This window comes from Podarcis liolepis (assembly GCF_965112155.1).
Source record: "Podarcis liolepis genome assembly, chromosome: 1".
Lineage (NCBI taxonomy): Eukaryota > Metazoa > Chordata > Lepidosauria > Squamata > Lacertidae > Podarcis > Podarcis liolepis.
Window position 1 is genome coordinate 49,087,657 of NC_139554.1, and position 19,016 is coordinate 49,106,672.

Consider the following 19,016-nt stretch of genomic DNA (forward strand, 5'->3'; position numbering starts at 1 on the left):
AGTCAACATCTTCATGGAGTTATCCTCTATGATCCCAAAGTCTCATTCCTAGTTAGTCACTGCCAGTTGAGACCCTATTAGTGCATATGTGAAGTTGGAATTCTTCCCCTGATATGCATCACTCGCATACACCAAAGGCAATAATTCATTATCTGAAGTGCTATAATCCTGATTTGATATTCTTTGGATTCTGAGCCAGTACTCAACAATATCAACATTTTGCCCAATCTCTTCACTTCACTTCCATTTGGCACTGATCTGTGGGCTAGGACTGCCCATCTTTAGGGCTACCAAACATCCAGATTTTCCTGGACATTACCAGGATTTCAAAGATGGAATTGACGTCCGGTGGGGGTGGATTTCTGAAATGTGATGCTTTGTCCTAGATCTTAGGCAAGTCAATCTTAAAATCTTTTTAAAAGCTCAATAACTTGTACTGATTTGAAATATGGCAACCCTACCCAACTTGGAGCAGAATCTAAATGCAGACCTCATGTCTAGAACATGCACCCTGATTTTTGTACTTCTGATGCCCAGGCCGCAGGCCCTTGTTCCCCTTACTCCCTACTGTACAGTGGACGCTCGGCTTGCGAACGTGATCCGTGTGGGATGCACGTTCGCAACCTGCAGCGTTCGCAACCCGCAGTGGCATGTCTGTGCATGTGTGGGTTGCAATTCAGAGCTTCTGCACATGCACAACCACCAAAACCCGGAAGTAACCCGTTCCGGTACTTCCAGGTTTCAGCGGGTCCGTAACCCGAAAAAACGCAACCTGAAGCATCTGTAACCCGAGGTATGACTGTATGTTGTAAGCCGCCCAGAGTGACTGGGGAAACCCATCCAGGTGGGTGGGGTATAAATAATAAATACAATCATCATCATCATTATTACTATGTGTGACATTCAGCCTGATGATTAGTTCTGGAGAACTTAAAAGTTAGCTTACTTGTGTGACATTTGGTTGCTCCTAAAAAGAGATGTTGCCAAACTATGGATTATGGAGTTTTTTCTTGTCAATCAACATGCATGTATTTATTTGCTCTTCTCCCTAAGAGGAGCACAGAGCAGTCAACAAAATGACACAGCAATAAAAAAGTCATAACTTACATATAAAACATCAGTGTCTGCAAGAAGGTTGATTACATCCCAAAGGCCTAGTTAAAAAATGCTTTCACCTTGTGCCTAAATGAGGACAATGTGGGGGGGGGGGGAGAGAGAAACCAACTGTCATTTGCCAACTTTGTTTTTTATTGCTTTAGCAAGTTTCAAGAAGGGTAAAACTACAACATTCCAGTCCTCAATTGTCAATAGGCTTCTGCTTAGAGCAGGATCAGAGAACCTGTGGCCATTTCAGACACTGTTTGACTACAACTCCCACCATCCCCTACCTTGTGGGCTGAGGCTGATGTGTGGTCAAGATCAATAACATCTGGAGGACTAAAGAGTAAAATTTTAATGGAAACTTCTAGAGAAGCACATTTCTACATTTGCTTTGCACACGTTTATGCCTACAATAAGCAATGGATTGCATCAACTGCCAATAAAGTTAAAAGATTAAAGGAGTAGGAGTACAGGAATAATCACCATGTTCCAAATGAGCTGGCAGTATCAAAGCCCAGTTAGTTTCCAGAAATTCAAACACACAGAATGAGCAACAGAAAGATGACACAAGTTGCTGCAAGTTGGAACTGGCCAGATTCCAAAAAAAACAGAGGGAAAGTAAGAGTTAGAGATAGACAACAGAAAGGGAAATGGCTTCAAGAACACATTAAAAACAAAACTGTGTAAACTCTTGTCACTTGAACCAAGTAGATATACAAATATGTGAACCCTAAGGACAATGAGATAAAGTAGAAATACCACCAGAGTTGGAGACTGATCATCCTTTATTAAATAGAAATACCTACCAATAAAAACCAACCAGTGTGCTTGACATTAAAATGAAATTAAAGCTTTAGCAGCAGCACAAAAACTCTCTGGACGATGTCACTCGCAGTGCCTTACTCTGAGGAATCTGTACCTCAGAACAAAGTTTGCGAGCCTACATCGCCAGTCAGTGCAAGCACATGAGCAGTTGGGGTGCCAGCCTGAATAAACTACTGGGGGGACAGGTAAGCCCTGACCCACATAATCCGTCGCAAGGCACGCACACACACACCATTTGAATGGCAATGCCCATCAACTTGGGGGGGGGGGCAGCCACCTCAAATAATTGGGGGGGGGCAAAGGGACCTCAGCCTCTAGGAACTGGCGCCTATGTGAGCAGTCATAAAGGAGTGAATTGTGACAGCAGTGGGTGGGCAGGAGGGAGGGAGCAGCAGTGTTTGAGAATGGCAGTCAGCAGTGCTATTTGCAGTAAAGGTGGCTAGTTCAAAACACATGAAATGGAGGGGGTTCACAAGCTATCAGCTGAGGAGAGTGTCTTAATTCACATCATGGAAGGGCTTGTCCTGCTTACCTCCGCAACATCCTCCTTTTGTTGGGAAGCGTCTGTAGCACCCGAACAACCTGTCTTTGACTCTCACGTGTTCCCTCCCTTTTCCGGACAGGAGCTTTTCCAGGCAAACAGGAGGCAACCACAACATTCTACACTTCAACTATGCACCTAGCCTGCAAGTGTCTTCAGGAGATGGGAAAATGCAGAAAATGGATGAAGCCTTTTGGAATCCTAAACTAGAAATAGTAAAGGATTGCCCTGTCTAACTTTTGTGTGCCATGTAGGTATGAGGAATTTCTGCGAGAAAGAGATGCCAACACTAAACTATTTTTGCTATTCTGCAACCAGAGACATCTGTAATTATATTTTATACTGACATTACAAACTCTTACAACAGAGGCTGAGCAGGCAAACCTGTGATATGTATGAATGTAACTTGCACTTTGACAGCAATGTGGCAGACAGTTCAACATATGAAATAATGGAAAAACTTCACCTCTAAGCCAAGAAAAACTGCATCTGATTTCCTCCCCTGCTGTGCAACTACTAAAAGCAATGGAATAAAAAGAGGTGAGAAATTTGCTCTGGAGGGTAAAGAAAAGAGGTTTCCATTTTATTCACTAAAAGGAAAAAACACTTACACCAGCACACATAAGTTATAAGTAAATCATCTACTGCAAATTGAAATAAGGCAGCAGACCTAAGCATGCTCACTTGAAAAATAACTATCAAAATCAACAGAACTTACTTTAGAAAGCATCTGTTAGGAATGAAAGCATCCAAACAGCCATTGCTTTTTCACAGATCTAGCATGTAAGACAAATATTTCTCATCATAAATGCAACCCCACCCCACCCCATCATGCACCCCTCTCCACATTTTCTTCTGGTGCTGCCACTGGTCTTCATTCAGATGAACAGAATATAAGGCAGGGACCACCAACATTTCAGGTTACTGGGTAACTCTGAAATGGGTGTGGGTCTCAGTCACAAAATGGCTGTCAAGGGCTCGCTCCCACATCTAAATGAGCAGGAGCGGAGGAAACAAGGCTGCTAAATGGTACAGGGGTTCTCCTTCCATCTCAAGGCACCTACATCAGCCACTAGGTGCACTCACTCACAGAGAGAAGCTCTGTTCGCATTTCCTCAGTTTAGAAAATATGATGATCAGTGCTATTTTTCTAGAAAAAGAGGTGCAGGAACTCACCATGAATGCCTCCCTCATTATCTTATAATAGCAATGGCGCCCACCAGAAAGGTGGGCAAGTCAGAGAAGTAGGGGGCTGCTCCGCTGGGGAGGGCAAAGCTGCTTCCTCCCTGGCAAGATGAGGTGCCAGGGTGAAACCCTCTCAGTGATTTCACCCCGATGCCTCGCAGCACTGTGGTAGGAAGCAGGGTTTTGAACATCGTGATGTACTGTCAGATCACTATGTTTGCCTGGTAATACTCTGTACACTACTCTTTTCAATGCCTGCTGATAACATTTTTGTTTAGATAAGCCTACCCAGATATGTAGAATTTTGACATACAATTTAATCTGTTTTTATTTTATCATTGATCATAATTGTTTTTGAATGTTTCAAATAATTGTTTGTAACTGTTTTCACTGATAATTTATTGCTTTACTCTTTTTGAATGGTTTTTTTACAGTCAAATAGTGTGTGTGTGTGTGTGTGTAATGAAATAACACACCCTCTTATACCCTACATATTCTCATCAGTTCAGGAACCTCTTGAACAATAATGAACCAACATACTTACTGTCATTTTAGTTCTATGTAGCCCATGCCTTCCCAAACACCCATCGTTTTCAAACCACAGTCCATAATCTAGGGAATTAAAGCCCATCTGTTTACAACAGCTGCACATGACCACTAGAACATGACTTGTCCCTTGTGGATCACTTCATTTTACCAGGAGTATTGATTAAAACCCCACAGTGCCACCCCCCTGCTTCAACCTGACTACCAGTGCGTTATTGTTTTGATCCTTTCAGCATTCTTCATTACACCACACTAGTGTCCACCTGGATAAGCAACATTGGCTGACTGCCAGTTGTTTTAATAAGCTTTGGCAACTTTTCAAGAATGACTTTAATGCACACTCAAGGCAAACAGTGCAGGCCTCGGGATACTAAAGCAGGTCAGCAAACAAATCCCTATCAAAGTACATACCCAATCACAACAATCCCTCTGATTCTTTTGGAAGTGGGAAACTTCCTGCTACTCACCTCTAAACATTTTTCAATATTTTTTGTTTTTTAGTATCTTCTCCACCATATTACTATAACTATAATCTCCCTTTTTCCAGCCTCCAGTTTCTGTTTTAAAAAATATTTCTTCATTATTATTTTGCACATCAAATTTTCAATACTAAGGGAAATTTCTCCAGACAAGGTTTTCAGCAGTGCAGTTTTCCTGACTGTTGGTCTAAAGGCTTTCTTCATGCCTTCGTACATTTTGCAAGTGTTGCTGCTTTCAGCAGTGAGTTGAATACTCTGACAAAGCCGTAGCCAGGAGTAACTGGCACATCATCTGGCAATCCACTGGGCATCTCTCCTTGCTTTTCTCAGTGCAGCAAGTGTATTCTTGTAGGGCGCACACTTGAAGTTTGCAAGAGCCTCGTGCTCTGCAGCAATAACAAGCTCCATGTCCTCAATGCCATCCTCAAACCAGTCAGGGATCTGCTTCTGTCTTTTGCCAAAGGAGGATGTAGCTGTATTGTAGGTTGCTGCTTTGATGTAGTTCCTCCTTTTTTCAACACTGTCTCTCAATAGATATTGTTCGATGGAATCAGAGAAGCAATCCCAAAGTTCTGGTACTGCTGGCAGTATTGATTCATGGCCACACAAATTGTGATATTGGTCAGTCCTCTTTGGCTGCAGAAGGATCTTGCTCACCACCAGAGAGTGATCAGTGTTGCAGTTGGCATTGTGATAGCTCCGTGTGACACAAACACAGTTCAGTATTCACCACCTGGTGATAATCAGGTCCAGGTGGTACCAGTGGCCTGACCTTGGATGTCTCCACGACACTTGCTGTTGTTGTTTTAAATTTTATTTATTACATTTAGACATAGGGCATTAAACAGTTACATAAAATGAGAATGAAAATAAATAGTCTATGTTCAGATAAACATTTCTGATTATATTAACAAAATTATTTATATCTTATTTATTACAGATATGAAATTATGTATAACAATGTGTACGCTTAGATTGTAACCATTAGTAAAAGGTATTTTCTTATCAAGAACAATTTTAATTTTTGTCAAATTGCATTATACCATTGCTCCATAGTCAAAAATTGTAATGATTTCCATCTCTTGACAATGGTTGTTTTTGCAGCAATTAACAGATGTGTTATGAGTTATTTATTTCCAATTTGCAACATAGCATGACTATACAAATTAAGCAGAGCTAGTCTTGGAGTCATGGGAACTGTTTGCCTTGTACTTAAAGGTATTTCAGTAAATATGTTTTTTCCCAAAACCTTTCTATTTTTGGACACTCCCACCATATATGCTGATATGTCCTTATAGTGGGTCTTCCTCCCCAACACAAGGGAGAACTGTCCAGTTTTATATTAGCTAGGAATCAAGGTGTTAAGTACCAGCCATGTACAATTTTAAGGGCTCTTTCTTTTGTTGTTGCCGATATAGATTTGTATGACGCTTTAATCCACAGACTGTTCCATGTCTCCTCTTCAATTTCTAAATTCCAATTTCAATTCCCACCACCTTCTCAAATTTTGCTGAGGGCAAAATTGAACCTCAATAATAAAAAGGTAAAGGGACCCCTGACCATTAGGTCCAGTCGTGGACGACTCTGGGGTTGTGGCGCTCATCTCGCTTTATTGGCCGAGGGAGCCGGCGTACAGCTTCTGGGTCATGTGGCCAGCATGACAAGCCGCTTCTGGCGAACCAGAGCAGCGCACGGAAACACCATTTGCCTTCCCGCCGGAGCAGTACCTATTTATCTACTTGCACTTTGAGGTGCTTTCGAACTGCTAGGTGAGCAGGAGCTGGGACCAAGCAACGGGAGCTCACCCCGTCGCGGGGATTCGAACCGCCGACCTTCTGATCGGCAAGTCCTAGGCTCTGTGGTTTAACCAACAGCACCACCCGCGTCCCTAACCTCAATAATAGATTTATACAAATATGATATTAATCCATTTGCCGTTATATTTTATTTGACTATTATTCCTATATTGTTAATTGCCTCATGACTTCATTTTTAACCTGGAAATTTGTTTTAAAGGACCTTAATTGGTAACGCATGGTATTTCTATTTCACAAATGAATTTGCATTTCCTTGAAGGTAAGTGGTATTCCATTTTTTGTAAAACTCTTTCAAATAATATGGTTTGTTTCCACACATCTATATTATAGGCTCTATATTTATCTTTAAAAAGTACGGTGGGTCCTTATCAGAGAGATGTTGTTTGCAGATGATGCATTCTTGACAGCACACTCTGAGGAAGCTCTACAGTTTCATCAACCATTCTGCCCAAACCTTTCTATCAGCCTGACAGATACCAACATTCTGGGACAGGGCGTTTTCTGCATTCCACACATTAGCAGTGCTGACCACACATCTAAGGTAGTAGGTGATTTTGTCTATCAGCATACTGGCAAAGCCGGCTATGGCAATAACTCGCCTTTCCAGAAAAAAGTATTGGAGAATGTGATGCTAACGACCAATACCAAGAAGAAGGTCTAGCAACCATGCTTGTTGAGCATGCTGCTTTATGGTAGTGAGACATGGGCAACTTAAACCCGCCTCAATGCCTTCCACATGCACGCTGTGTCAGGAAGATTGTGGGCATCAAATGGCAGGACAAAGTCTCGAACATCCCCTACAGTCCTGTCTCAGCAACATCTATGCTGGTTTGGTCATGTCAACAGAATGGAAGATGGCGGGATCCCCAAGGATGTGCTCTATGGAGCTGGCTTCAGGCACCAGGCCCACTGACTGATCACCTCTGCAGTACAAAGATGTCTGTAAATGCAACATGAAGGCTGGCAACATTTGGAATCCCTCCACATGCAGCTGCTGGGTGACCTTGGGCCAGTCACACTTCTGTGAAGTCTCTCAGCCCCACTCACCTCACAGAGTGTTTGTTGTGGGGGAGGAAGGGAAAGGAGAATGTTAGCCGCTTTGAGACTCCTGAAGGGGAGTGAAAGGCGGGATATCAAATCCAAACTCCTCTTCTTCTTCTTCTTCTTCTTCTTCTTCTTCTTCTTCTTCTTCTTCTTGTAGATGACCACAACACCTAGAGACAGTCAATCAGGTTGTGTATCCCCACAGTGACCAGAGGAGGAATGACCAGTGGGAGGAGCGCAAAGAAGAAATGGCACGGTACATATGCATCAGCACCACCCGATGCTTTCATCTGCCATACCTGATGTCTTTATCTGCCCCAGCTGAAACAAAACACCTTTCCTGTATCTGGAGCCACAGCTGGTGCTGAAACTCTGCAATGGTTTGACTTCACCCACGAAGGCAGACCCTTCCATTTCCATGTAAGAAATGCAGATATATAAGATATTCGCAAGATGGCTCCTGAAACATAGGTTGTGGGCGCCATAACAGAATGTTTAGTCTCTTTTTTTTAAGTTGCACGTTCGATTTATTTTTTTGAAACACATGAACTAATGCATAGTTCACATCTGTGACACACTGTTAATAGCACATTTTTAATAGCAATTCGTAATTGGACACAACAAACACATATGGTGCTCAACCCCTGCAATAGTGGCAAAAATTAATATTTACAAATACTGGTGTGTGTGTGTGTGTGTGTGTGTGTGTGTGTGTGTGTGTGTTTTATGCAAGGTATTGTGCTAGCTTTGAACTTACATGTTTGGGGTTGGGAGGGAAGGCAAAATGGCACATGGAAGGCAGCAGCCAGCAATCTCACTTTGGGATCAGACAGTGATATCATTTTGGGGTGGGGGGAAGAGGCAAAGTGACAATGTGAATTGCCAAAACAAAGGTAATTTAAAGCACTAAAATCTCAAAGAAATACTCTGATTTAAGAAACAAAGAAGACTGAAGAAAGTTTAGCAGCATCTCCTAGAAAAAGCCCTCAATTTGAATGTAGGCTTATAAACCTATCTGGGGACTTAACATACTGCAAGGCAAGCAATAATAATAATACACACTTTCCTCTCCATCATATATAAAGGTAAAGGACCCCTAAACGGTTAAGTCTAGTCAAAGACGACTATGGGGTGTGGTGCTCATCTCGTTTCAGGCCGAGGGAGCCAGTGTTTGTCCACAGATTTCTGTGTCATATGGCAAGCATGACTAAACTGCTTCTGGTGCAATGGAACACCGTGGCAGAAGCCAGAGTACACGTAAATGCTGTTTACCTTCCCGCCGCAGCGATACCTATTTATCTACTTGCATTGGTGTGCTTTTGAACTGCTAGGTTGGCAGAAGCTGGGACAGAGCGATGGGAGCTCACTTTGTCGCAGAGATTTGAACCGCTGACCTTCTGATCAGCAAGCCCAATAGACTCAGTGGTTTAGACCACAGTGCCACCCGCATCCCATCATAGGGAGAGAGAGAGAGAGAGAATGATTTAACAAACAGCCTTCTCCAACCTGGTACCCCTGAGCTATTTTGTAATTCCCATTAGTCCCAGCCAGCATAGCTAACAATTTGGGATAATCAGAGTTGCAGTTCACCAGGTCTGGAAAGGCTTACTTAGCATATGAGTCACAGTTCCCACTTGACTGCTCATATGGAAACGCCATTTATGTGATTTTGCCACTTCCCTGCTACTTTCGGGAGGGAAGAAAACTTGCCCAATCTTAGGAATGAAGGGCATAGTTAAACTATACCTTCAGATTCCTGAAACTTTAGGACACATATTATAATAGCATTAAGATGCTCTAAATGTTATCTTCTACTTCAGTATACATGAAAAAGATACATATATTCTAGGGTTAAAACATTAGAGGGGGTTGCTTAGCAAGTTAAACAGTACAGTGGTACCCCGCAAGACGAACGCCTCGCAAGACGGAAAACCCGCTAGACGAAAGGGTTTTCCGTTTTGGAGGCGCTTCGCAAAACGAATTTCCCTATGGGCTTGCTTCGCAAGACGACAGCCCATAGGGAAATCTCAGGGACAGCGGGGAAGCGCAGCGCGTCTTCCCCACTGTCCTCGGACCTCCTCCCGCCGCCGGCTTCGGAACGAAGCTCCGATGCCGGGCGGCGGAGGGGGAAAGCCTCCCGCCGCCGCGCGGCATCGGGACGAAGCCCCGGTGCCGGGCGGCGGAGGGGGAAAGCCTCCCGCCGCCGCGCGGCATCGGGACGAAGCCCCGGTGCCGGGCGGCGGAGGGGGAAAGCCTCCCGCCGCCGCGCGGCATCGGGACGAAGCCCCGGTGCCGGGCGGCGGAGGGGGAAAGCCTCCCGCCGCCGCGCGGCATCGGGAGGAAGCCCCGGTGCCGGGCGGCGGAGGGGGAAAGCCTCCCGCCGCCGCGCGGCATCGGGAGGAAGCCCCGGTGCCGGGCGGCGGAGGGGGAAAGCCTCCCGCCGCCGCGCGGCATCGGGAGGAAGCCCCGGTGCCGGGCGGCGGAGGGGGAAAGCCTCCCGCCGCCGCGCGGCATCGGGAGGAAGCCCCGGTGCCGGGCGGCGGAGGGGGAAAGCCTCCCGCCGCCGCGCGGCATCGGGACGAAGCCCCGGTGCCGGGCGGCGGAGGGGGAAAGCCTCCCGCCGCCGCGCGGCATCGGGACGAAGCCCCGGTGCCGGGCGGCGGAGGGGGAAAGCCTCCCGCCGCCGCGCGGCATCGGGAGGAAGCCCCGGTGCCGGGCGGCGGAGGGGGAAAGCCTCCCGCCGCCGCGCGGCATCGGGACGAAGCCCCGGTGCCGGGCGGCGGAGGGGGAAAGCCTCCCGCCGCCGCGCGGCATCGGGACGAAGCCCCGGTGCCCGGCGGCGGAGGGGGAACGTCTCCCCCCGCCGCGCGGCATCGGGACGAAGCTCCGATGCCGGGAGGGGGAGGGGGAAAGCCTTCTCCCGCCGCCCGGCATCGGATGGCTTTCCTGAAGACTTGGGGTGGGAGGAGGGTTTTCCTTCCCACCGCCAACATTCAGAATGCTGTTCTGAATGTTGGCGGTGGGGAGGAAAAACCCTCCTCCCACGCAAGCCCCGGGAACAGAGGGAAAGCGCTGCGCCCCTTCCCCTCTGTTCCCGTACCTGTCCTGAAGGCTTGCGGTGCGGAGAAAAGCCCTTCTCCGCACCGCCAGCCTGGCAAGCGGTTTCCCTAGGAACGCATTAATTGATTTTCAATGCATTCCTATGGGAAACCGTGCTTCGCAAGACGAAAAACCCGCAAGAAGAAAAAACTTGCGGAACGAATTAATTTCGTCTTGCGAGGCACCACTGTATCTGGCACCAAACATCTAGAAATAATAAATTATGAGATTATATGTACCTGTTTACCTGTACATTCCAATCTTACTCCTTGTACTCTGTCCAATAGAGACCCTAGACAACTAGATTAGAACTAAATGTCAAGCATAGTATTTACATTCCTGTGTCAAGATAAGATGGAGTGTTAAGAATAAGATGTAATTAAATGATGATTGAATGCATACTTGAATGTGTAATCAGTATGTGTGCGTATGTGTTTAATGTGCAAATGCATCTGTTTATAAGTTTATAACTATAGTCATTGCTGTGAAGAGGAATGCCAATAGTACATTATATTGAATCCAGGGAGAAATAGAAGTTCCCAGCTTCACATCTTCAAAAATATGAAAAGTACCAAACAGCACCCCAAGCAGGGCTTTTGCATCCTGAACCACAAAACTGTTTCTTTTTTAAAAAGGGTGTGTGTGTTGAGATTAGTTTCAAAAGTGTATGATGGAGCAAGAGAACTCTACTGGTCAAAGAAAGATGTCAGAAGTTTCACTCAGAATGCTCAGGCCCTTGGGTGCACCTAAAATGGCTTTCCAAACTGTGACTATGGAAGGCTGTAAACAAGACACACATCGGAATGCTCTGCTGGCTCAGTCCAAAGGTCCATAAAGCCCAACATCCTGTTTGCCACAATGGGAAACCAGATGCCTCTGTGAAAACCACAAGCAGTGCATGAACTAAAAGCATGGGAAGCTGTGGTCTTCCTGATGTCTCAACTCCTATTGCAATTTTCCCCTTTAATAAATACTGGGTGAGCAAGGTGGCCATACCTTAAACCAGTGATTCTCAGACAGTGAACTGGGAGCCTGGGTCCTGAGTAATTTTCAGCTGGGCCTCAATGCTTCCGTCTGCCAAGTGCCTCCTCACTTGCCTGCCCCACCCCCTCCTATTGATTTGATATTAATAGAAAATTATGTTGGCGATTGCCAACGGATGATGTCAAATACTTCTTCTATCTGCCATCATTATTGACAGGCTGTGTGCCACCTGTTTTGTGAGTGATAGGCTTCTGCAATTTTCTGCCCTTTCGAGTGGGCTGTGGGGTAGAAAGTTTGGGAAGCCCTGGCTTAGAAAACTTTGCCATTACCTTATCTTTGCAAAGAACAAAAACCACTACTGGAGTATGGATTTGACTTGAAAGAACACATTGGCAAAGTAAACATGCCATTTATTCTCCCTGTGCCCATTAAATAGGGTTGCTGCACTTGCTCTGAATATGGAAGTCCTAACTACTTACCTTCCACCAAGGGGGTGATGAAATTGACAGCAGCATGTCCTAGATTACACCAGAACTATGCCTATGATTCCTGGGTAGGAAAAAAATTAAGTAAGAGTGTTCTGGTGGAAAACACATAGTGTGGTTTTAATTGAAATCATTCCTGGCCAATGGATGCTTGAAGTAAGTGCATACACTAGATTTTTTTTTACAGCAACTGAAACCTTCTCTTATCTGAAACCAAGAGAAATTGATGATTTTTGCAACATTATGATTGTTTTCCAATTACATGGTAGATGACCGGTCAGAATCTGAACCATATTCATATATATCAGGAAACAGGTTTCATGGCATCAATGGGACTTACTTCCAAAATCCTGCTTAAGACTAGGCTGTAAGTTTACTAACTCAATAATTTCAGGATAGACTACATGTAGTACTCAGAGCTCCTTGGTGATGAGGAATATCTCAAGCCTTATTTCACTATTGTAGCAAATCCATCACTCAATGGTTCTAGATATTAACTCTTATTTCAAGGCTACGCTTCTGCAGCCACTGCACTGAGATCAGCTATGCCAAAAAGTTCAAAGTGATCAACATTCACAAAAAAAGCATAGATGTTAGTACCATTACAGTGGTGCCCCGCAAGACGAATGCCTCGCAAGACGAAAAACTCGCTAGACGAAAGGGTTTTGTGGTTTTTGAGCTGCTTCGCAAGACGAATTTCCCTATCGGCTTGCTTCGCAAAACAAAAACGTCTTGCGTTTTTTGCAAGTTTGTTTCCTTTTTCTTAACACCCTTAATACAGTTGCGACTTGACTTCGAGGAGCAACTCATAGAATGCGGTGTGCTAGCCTTTTTTGAGGTTTTTGGCGATTTTTGAAGCTTTTCCAAAACTTTTCCGACACCGTGCTTCGCAAGACGAAAAATTCGCTAGACGAAAAAACTCGCGGAACGAATTAATTTCGTCTTGCGAGGCACCACTGTATTTACTTTACTTCTGTTCAAAAGTGAACAGAAAAATAAATTATAACCATGTATTTCTAAATACCCATAGGGAAATTCGTCTTGCGAAGCAGCTCAAAAACCGCAAGACCCTCAACCATGATAACAGCAATATACTGCACTAATCTACAGAACATTCCTACTGGTTGCCCTACAGTTGATTAACTTAATTCCCCCAAAATTTAGCCATTTAGCTCTAACCTGACAACTTTCAGAAAGCACTAAGACATTTTTTAAAATTTGAATTGAATTGTGGGAGTAACCAAAAAGGTAAGGATTTAACTTTTACATCAAATTATATTTTTAATTGTATTTTTAAATGTCTTGACAAACAACGCTATCAAAGATCACATATAAAACAGGTAGAGTTTTGTGGACAAAGCTCTTAAACACACAGGATACCTTCATACTATTCACTATAGAACTACTGTATCTGTCTCACAATGAAAGGAAAGAATAATAACATACTTCAATATAATTGCTATGAAAAACCTATCAGTACTTTTAGCATTTGCCTAACCAATCAATGCAACACTTATAGTACATTAAAATATTGATGCTTATAGACTCTTTTATAAAACTTTATGAATATGAAACAACTGAAAAATGAAGAGCTCATACTACACCAATAAACTAACTTCCAATTATTTCTAAAATGCTACATAAGAAACACAGTAGCGATGATTATACCAAATCCAGAGGAATTAAAATTGGTTCTACATCATAAATTACTTTGATAATACCTACAGATTCCATCTGCAATTCTAATAAACATCCATCAAACTGTAATTATTAAATTACAGGAGGCAAAACTTAAAAGACACAGAAAACATTCAGGTTAAAATAATATGTCTTTTGAATCAGTTTCACATCTTTCTGTAGAATAGGAATTACACCAACCAGACAAATAAAGAAATTTTGCAACACTTGCAAGAAAATCATTACACTAAGACAGAAAACTTTTCAAGAAGCATATATCCTGTACAACCATCATTTGTTTTTATAATTTTTCTAAAAAATGATTAAGTCAAACAATTGGGTTTGCTTTATTCCCAAATGCAACATAAAGATGGTCAGAACTACCATTTAATAAAGTAAACCAGGCCCCACAAAACAAAATTCAAAATGTATTTGCATATACTTCCCCCTAGACATTTATGTGACTTCTGTAAGAACCCCTGCCTCTGAGAGTATAGATAAGGAAAATATGCAAATAGGAAGACAAAACAATTCCAGCAGTTTAAATTTCATACCTTGCCAAACCACATCTGCCATATTTAACGATCCAGTTGTCTAATGCCGAAGCATCATTAAGATTTATGTTTTTCTTACAGCAGCGGCTTCTAGAACTTTGTACTCTGCCACAATATTCTTGCAAGAAAGGCTTGACAGAAGGAAAAGGAAGAGAATTTCAAGCCTAACAACTACATTCTATTGGCAGCTACTGAAGATGAAAATCAGAGGCTGGTAGTTTCAGTACCAAGAGAAGAGAACAGCGCATCATCAGACTGGGATTTCCCAGTCACATTCACACTCAGGAAGGTTCCAAGTTGCTATTCATAGGCAGGCCATAGGCTCCCGCAAAATCTGGGGCAGCCAAGTACGCAGTACATGAATACAGAACCTTTTTTTTTAAGAAGAGAGGCATTTTTATTTAATACCACAAGGAAAAAAAATACTTTGCTGTTCTATTTCTCATTCAGCTGTTTTATCTTCTCACATTCTGTAACAAGATTCCTTCAGGGGACAGAGAGCCGCTCTCACCCAGTCTCAATTAAAAGGAATATGAAAATATGTGCAAGAAAAATCTCTAGGGTTTTCCAACTCCCACTGGCCTGCCTCCCCCTCCTACTGATCATCATACACTTCCAATTTAATCTCATAGATCATTCAAACCCTCTAGCTTTGTCTTCAGCTATCTAAGACAGACATCTAGGCAGCCATATCACCAAAAAGAGAAATGGGAAAGGGGGGAATCAAAGCTCCATACTACATACTCACTAAAGAGCTATGCCCTGGAAGAAAATTCCCAAGTGAACAGAAGGCTAGTATTGGAGATCAGCCCCATTGGGCAACTGCCAAGATCCCAGCCCCTTAGGCACACTCACTGACACCAACCCTAAGTATCTATCTGCCTCTGAATGCCACAAGCCAAAAAAGAAGTCACCACACAAGATGTATTGGTTCCCTGCTTCTGTGTACAGGCCACCTTCTTCCAGTGTGGCCCAAAGCAGGCAGCAAGGGGAACACTTAACCAACCTCTCTCTCCAGGTGATGGTGAGAATTGGTCCCAACACTGCTGCTCAGAGAGAGCCGGGAAACAAGTGGCAGTGGCTGCTTGGGTAGGGTGGTGAGCAAGTGGCAGTGGCAAGCAAGAGTCACTGCCCCTACTCAATCACTCCTTTTCTCTGGTTGGCACAGCTGGGAGGACTGGGCCTACTGGGTTCAATTCCAATCAACACATGACCTGCCACCTCTGTTGCTTGGTCACCTGTGCACTTAAGTAACCAGGGCAACAAGCAGTCAATGCCACCCAACTCTTCCCCGCTCCCTCTGGCCAGTGCAATGGAACCAATTCAATCCACCACACGACAGCAGCAGCTGCTCCCTGCAGCTTCCTTTGCTTCTGTCCACCTGGTTAGGAGAGCCAACAGCAGCCACCCAGCTCACAGAGTCGCCCTCTGGGTGGCAAGGCTGGGCCCAATCCCTTCTGCCGTGCCACCCAGAGAAAGTGTGGAGGCGTCGGTAGCGGGTCCCTGGCTGCTGCCTTCGCTGCTCACTTGCCCGCTCGAGCGGACGAGAGGTGGAGGCGGTTGGTTACGAGGCGCCGGCTGCTGCTTCTCCCTCTGGGCAGCGCAGCGGGGGAGATCGGTCCCACTAGGGGAGGGGGGTAACCAAGGGCATGTTACTGGTGGGGGTGGCATCCAGCGTTTGGAAACAGCCCCGCACCCATTAGCAAACCCCCCCCCCACGCCTCCAAATACACACACACAGACAGCCTCCTCCGGAATGAAATGGACCCAGTGTGAAGGAAGGAAAAATTTGCAAAGGAAAGCCACCTCGGCCTAAGCTGAAGGCGATCCCCTCCCGCGGTGAAAGCTGAGAGGGGTGCCCAGCTCGGATTCCTCCGGGGCCTGTGGGAAGCCAAGGCGAGCATGCCGCTCCTGGCCATGCATCCGCTTTCCCTGAGCACCTGAATCTCCCTCGGCGCCCGAGGCAAACCCAGCACCGCCGCTTCTCCCCCCTTTTTTATCCCCCCCCCCATCGCCTGCCTTCCTCCCTCCACGCGGGTTATTTACGGGCCAGTCCCCAGCGGGAGCGGAGAACTCGAGGCTGCGGCACTGAACAGCCTCCCGCCCGCATGCGGCAGCAACAGCAGCGCCCAATCCCACCACCAGCAGCCTTACTCTCGCTCGCTCGCTCGCTCGCCCGCCAAGCCAGCTTTTCCCGTCCTCCCTCTCTTCCACCTCAGCCGGCGACGCCGGGGACGCTGCCGAGGCCGAGCTCGGAAGGAAGCCGGGGGTGGTGGGGGGCGAGAGAGCGCACACGCGAGCCGGCGAGGGGCGCTCGGGCTCCGGGTGCAGCGGCGTCGGAGCCACGGCCGGGAAAGGAGGAGGAGGTGGCGGCGGTTGAGGCAGCGGCAATGGAGCTGGCAGCGGCACGACGGAGGCGGCGGCGGCGGCGGCGGCTGAGGGGACACCCAGCGTGGAGCGGCCTGACCGCGAGCCCCGACCCGTAGCCACCTCTGCCCCGCTTCGCGGTCGCGGTTCGTTACCTGTGAGGACCCCGACGCGGATTTGGTGGTCGTGGTTCGTTAAAATCATCCCCTCCGACGCCATGTTTCCCAGCGCAGCCACCGCACTGACAGGGAGGCGGGTGGGGGGGAAATTAGGGGGGGGAGAAGGAGCGCGAGAGCGGGGAAGGGGAGGAGGAGGAGGGGAGAAGGGAACGCGCGGGAGGCGGAGCCAGCGGGGAGAGGGGACGGGGCGGGGGGCGGTGTCAGGCGCCCAAGGGGCGGGGCTGCGAAGCCGAAGTGCATGGAGTGGGGCGGGGAGGGGCGGAACCTCGGGGAAAGCGGACGAACCAGGCTCGGTGGGGGAGGAGCCGAAAAGAACGCGGGCGAGTTCCTGGCCGGAGGAGGACTTCTCAAGTGCTTGGGCTCAGGCAGCAGCAATCGAGCGCCGGGAGAGCGGGCCATGCCTTGGCTCGTTCGGTTCTGCTTCTTTTCCGCCTCCTCCGTCGGATCCGATTGGGCTGCGAGGCGCGTTGGGGGAGGTCCTGTTGTACCGGTGCTGGGGGAATCCGAACAGGGTGCTTTCCTTTCCCCGCCGCAGAAAATACCTGAATCTCGCCTGTCTTCAGAATCCCCATTGCTTCTTTTCCGTACTAATGAAATGACATGATTATTCGGGGACCTGGAGCAGTTGGAACATGCCGGCATTTTCCGGCATGTACCTGCACTGCACCCACACCAACATCAGTCACCATTTTTACATCCACACGTACTTGACTGCATCACGCTGCACTGGCACATACTGCACTGCATTCATACGTGCAGGCAACTGCACGCGCACTTACTGCATTTGACGGGCAAATTCTCGCCCTCCAAACACATCGCTCTGAGACTCATTCACATTGCAGCCACGTTTCCTGCTCTGTATTGTATGCACGCTCCATATGCCCAATGGGAGTTTATTGGTATGGCAGGGCGTAGAAAGGTTGTGAAATGGAAGCAGAGAAATACAGCGTTCAGGTATTTGGAACAGCTAAATTCAAACCACAAGAGCTTTGGTCGTTTAATTTTGCTCATTACTGATGTATAGCACATGCAAGCACACTGCGATGCATTCTCCCACATTCCATTCACATTCACTCATTGCATTGCATAACCCTGCATCACTCTGCAGGTTCACACACCTGCATTGCTTTAAAATACATACAGCAAAAACACATGACAGTACTGTACCCACTTTCACTTTCAGTGCATGTACACAGGCTTTGCAGTTGCATTGCTAAGGGCCATGATGGGAGCTTGGCAATTAATGTTAATAAACTGACAGAGTATCAAATTCACAAACCATAACACAGTTGCTCACCATAAACAAAAATATGCATACACCTATGTTTTTCATGCATGCACTCTAAAGGACCTTGTGCTGTTTTGAAAAGTTCAGTGGCATTTCATACAACAACTTTTAAAATATTAGATTAGACAGATTAATTAACTCTTCTAGTTTAATACAGTAATAGTGATAAACAGTGAGGTTTCACTAGCAGATCTTCCAAATAGTGCAGAAGTCATTCATTATAAGAACCAAAAAGTATAACAACTACTGAAAATCATTTTAATATAACTTGTTTTGACATTAAGCTCTTCTTCAATAATTTGAATCCACTCACAACATATTTAAATAAGAAGGTATAAATAAAATACAAAAACTATAGAAGGTAAGATATTCAAAATGAAAGTCCAAACCAGAATAAAAACAAACTCACGTTCAATGCAAGTTTAATCCTGGCCCTTAGAAATGCATCAAAATACAAATATTTTACCATAGGTTTCAAACAGGAACTCTACAACTGTGGAACAGTCAACAATGCACATCTGTTTGCATGAAACCATTGTGTCAAGTTGGCATTTGCAGCCTAATCCTATGCATATTTACTTGGAAGTCACTCTCACTGGGTTCAAATGCGGCATACTCCCAAGTAAGTATACATGGGATCTCAGCCTTATTTATATATTCATGTGGCGCATTTTCCACTGTTCACGTGCTATTCAAAGCAGCTTACAAACAAAATGAAAGTATGAGCTAGTAGTACACATAAACTAATGGAATAGTTTGGATGATTTTTTTTGGCCAAACGCAGAGAATATGATAGGAGTGTGATGAGACCATGTGGAAGAGCCAGTTGGAAGCCCCAAGAATAT

The 19,016-nt window shown here is 45.8% G+C and overlaps 1 protein-coding gene across 39 annotated transcripts in view; it reads right to left on the reverse strand.

Annotated features, from left to right (window-relative positions):
• GPHN (gephyrin) overlaps positions 1-17,060 on the reverse strand; it is a 239,996-nt gene extending 222,936 nt beyond the window's left edge. For 8 of the 39 annotated variants that reach the window (XM_083460147.1, XM_083460144.1, XM_083460154.1 and 5 more), the window contains exon 1: positions 16,860-17,033. In XM_083460147.1, the coding sequence (XP_083316273.1) occupies positions 16,860-16,923 (64 nt within the window). In that variant the 5' untranslated portion in view covers positions 16,924-17,033. Of the gene's footprint in view, positions 1-16,859 lie in introns of all 39 variants that reach the window. The other 31 variants (XM_083460157.1, XM_083460127.1, XM_083460156.1 and 28 more) reach the window with 13 other exon arrangements.
• Between the last annotated feature and the right edge of the window lie 1,956 nt (positions 17,061-19,016).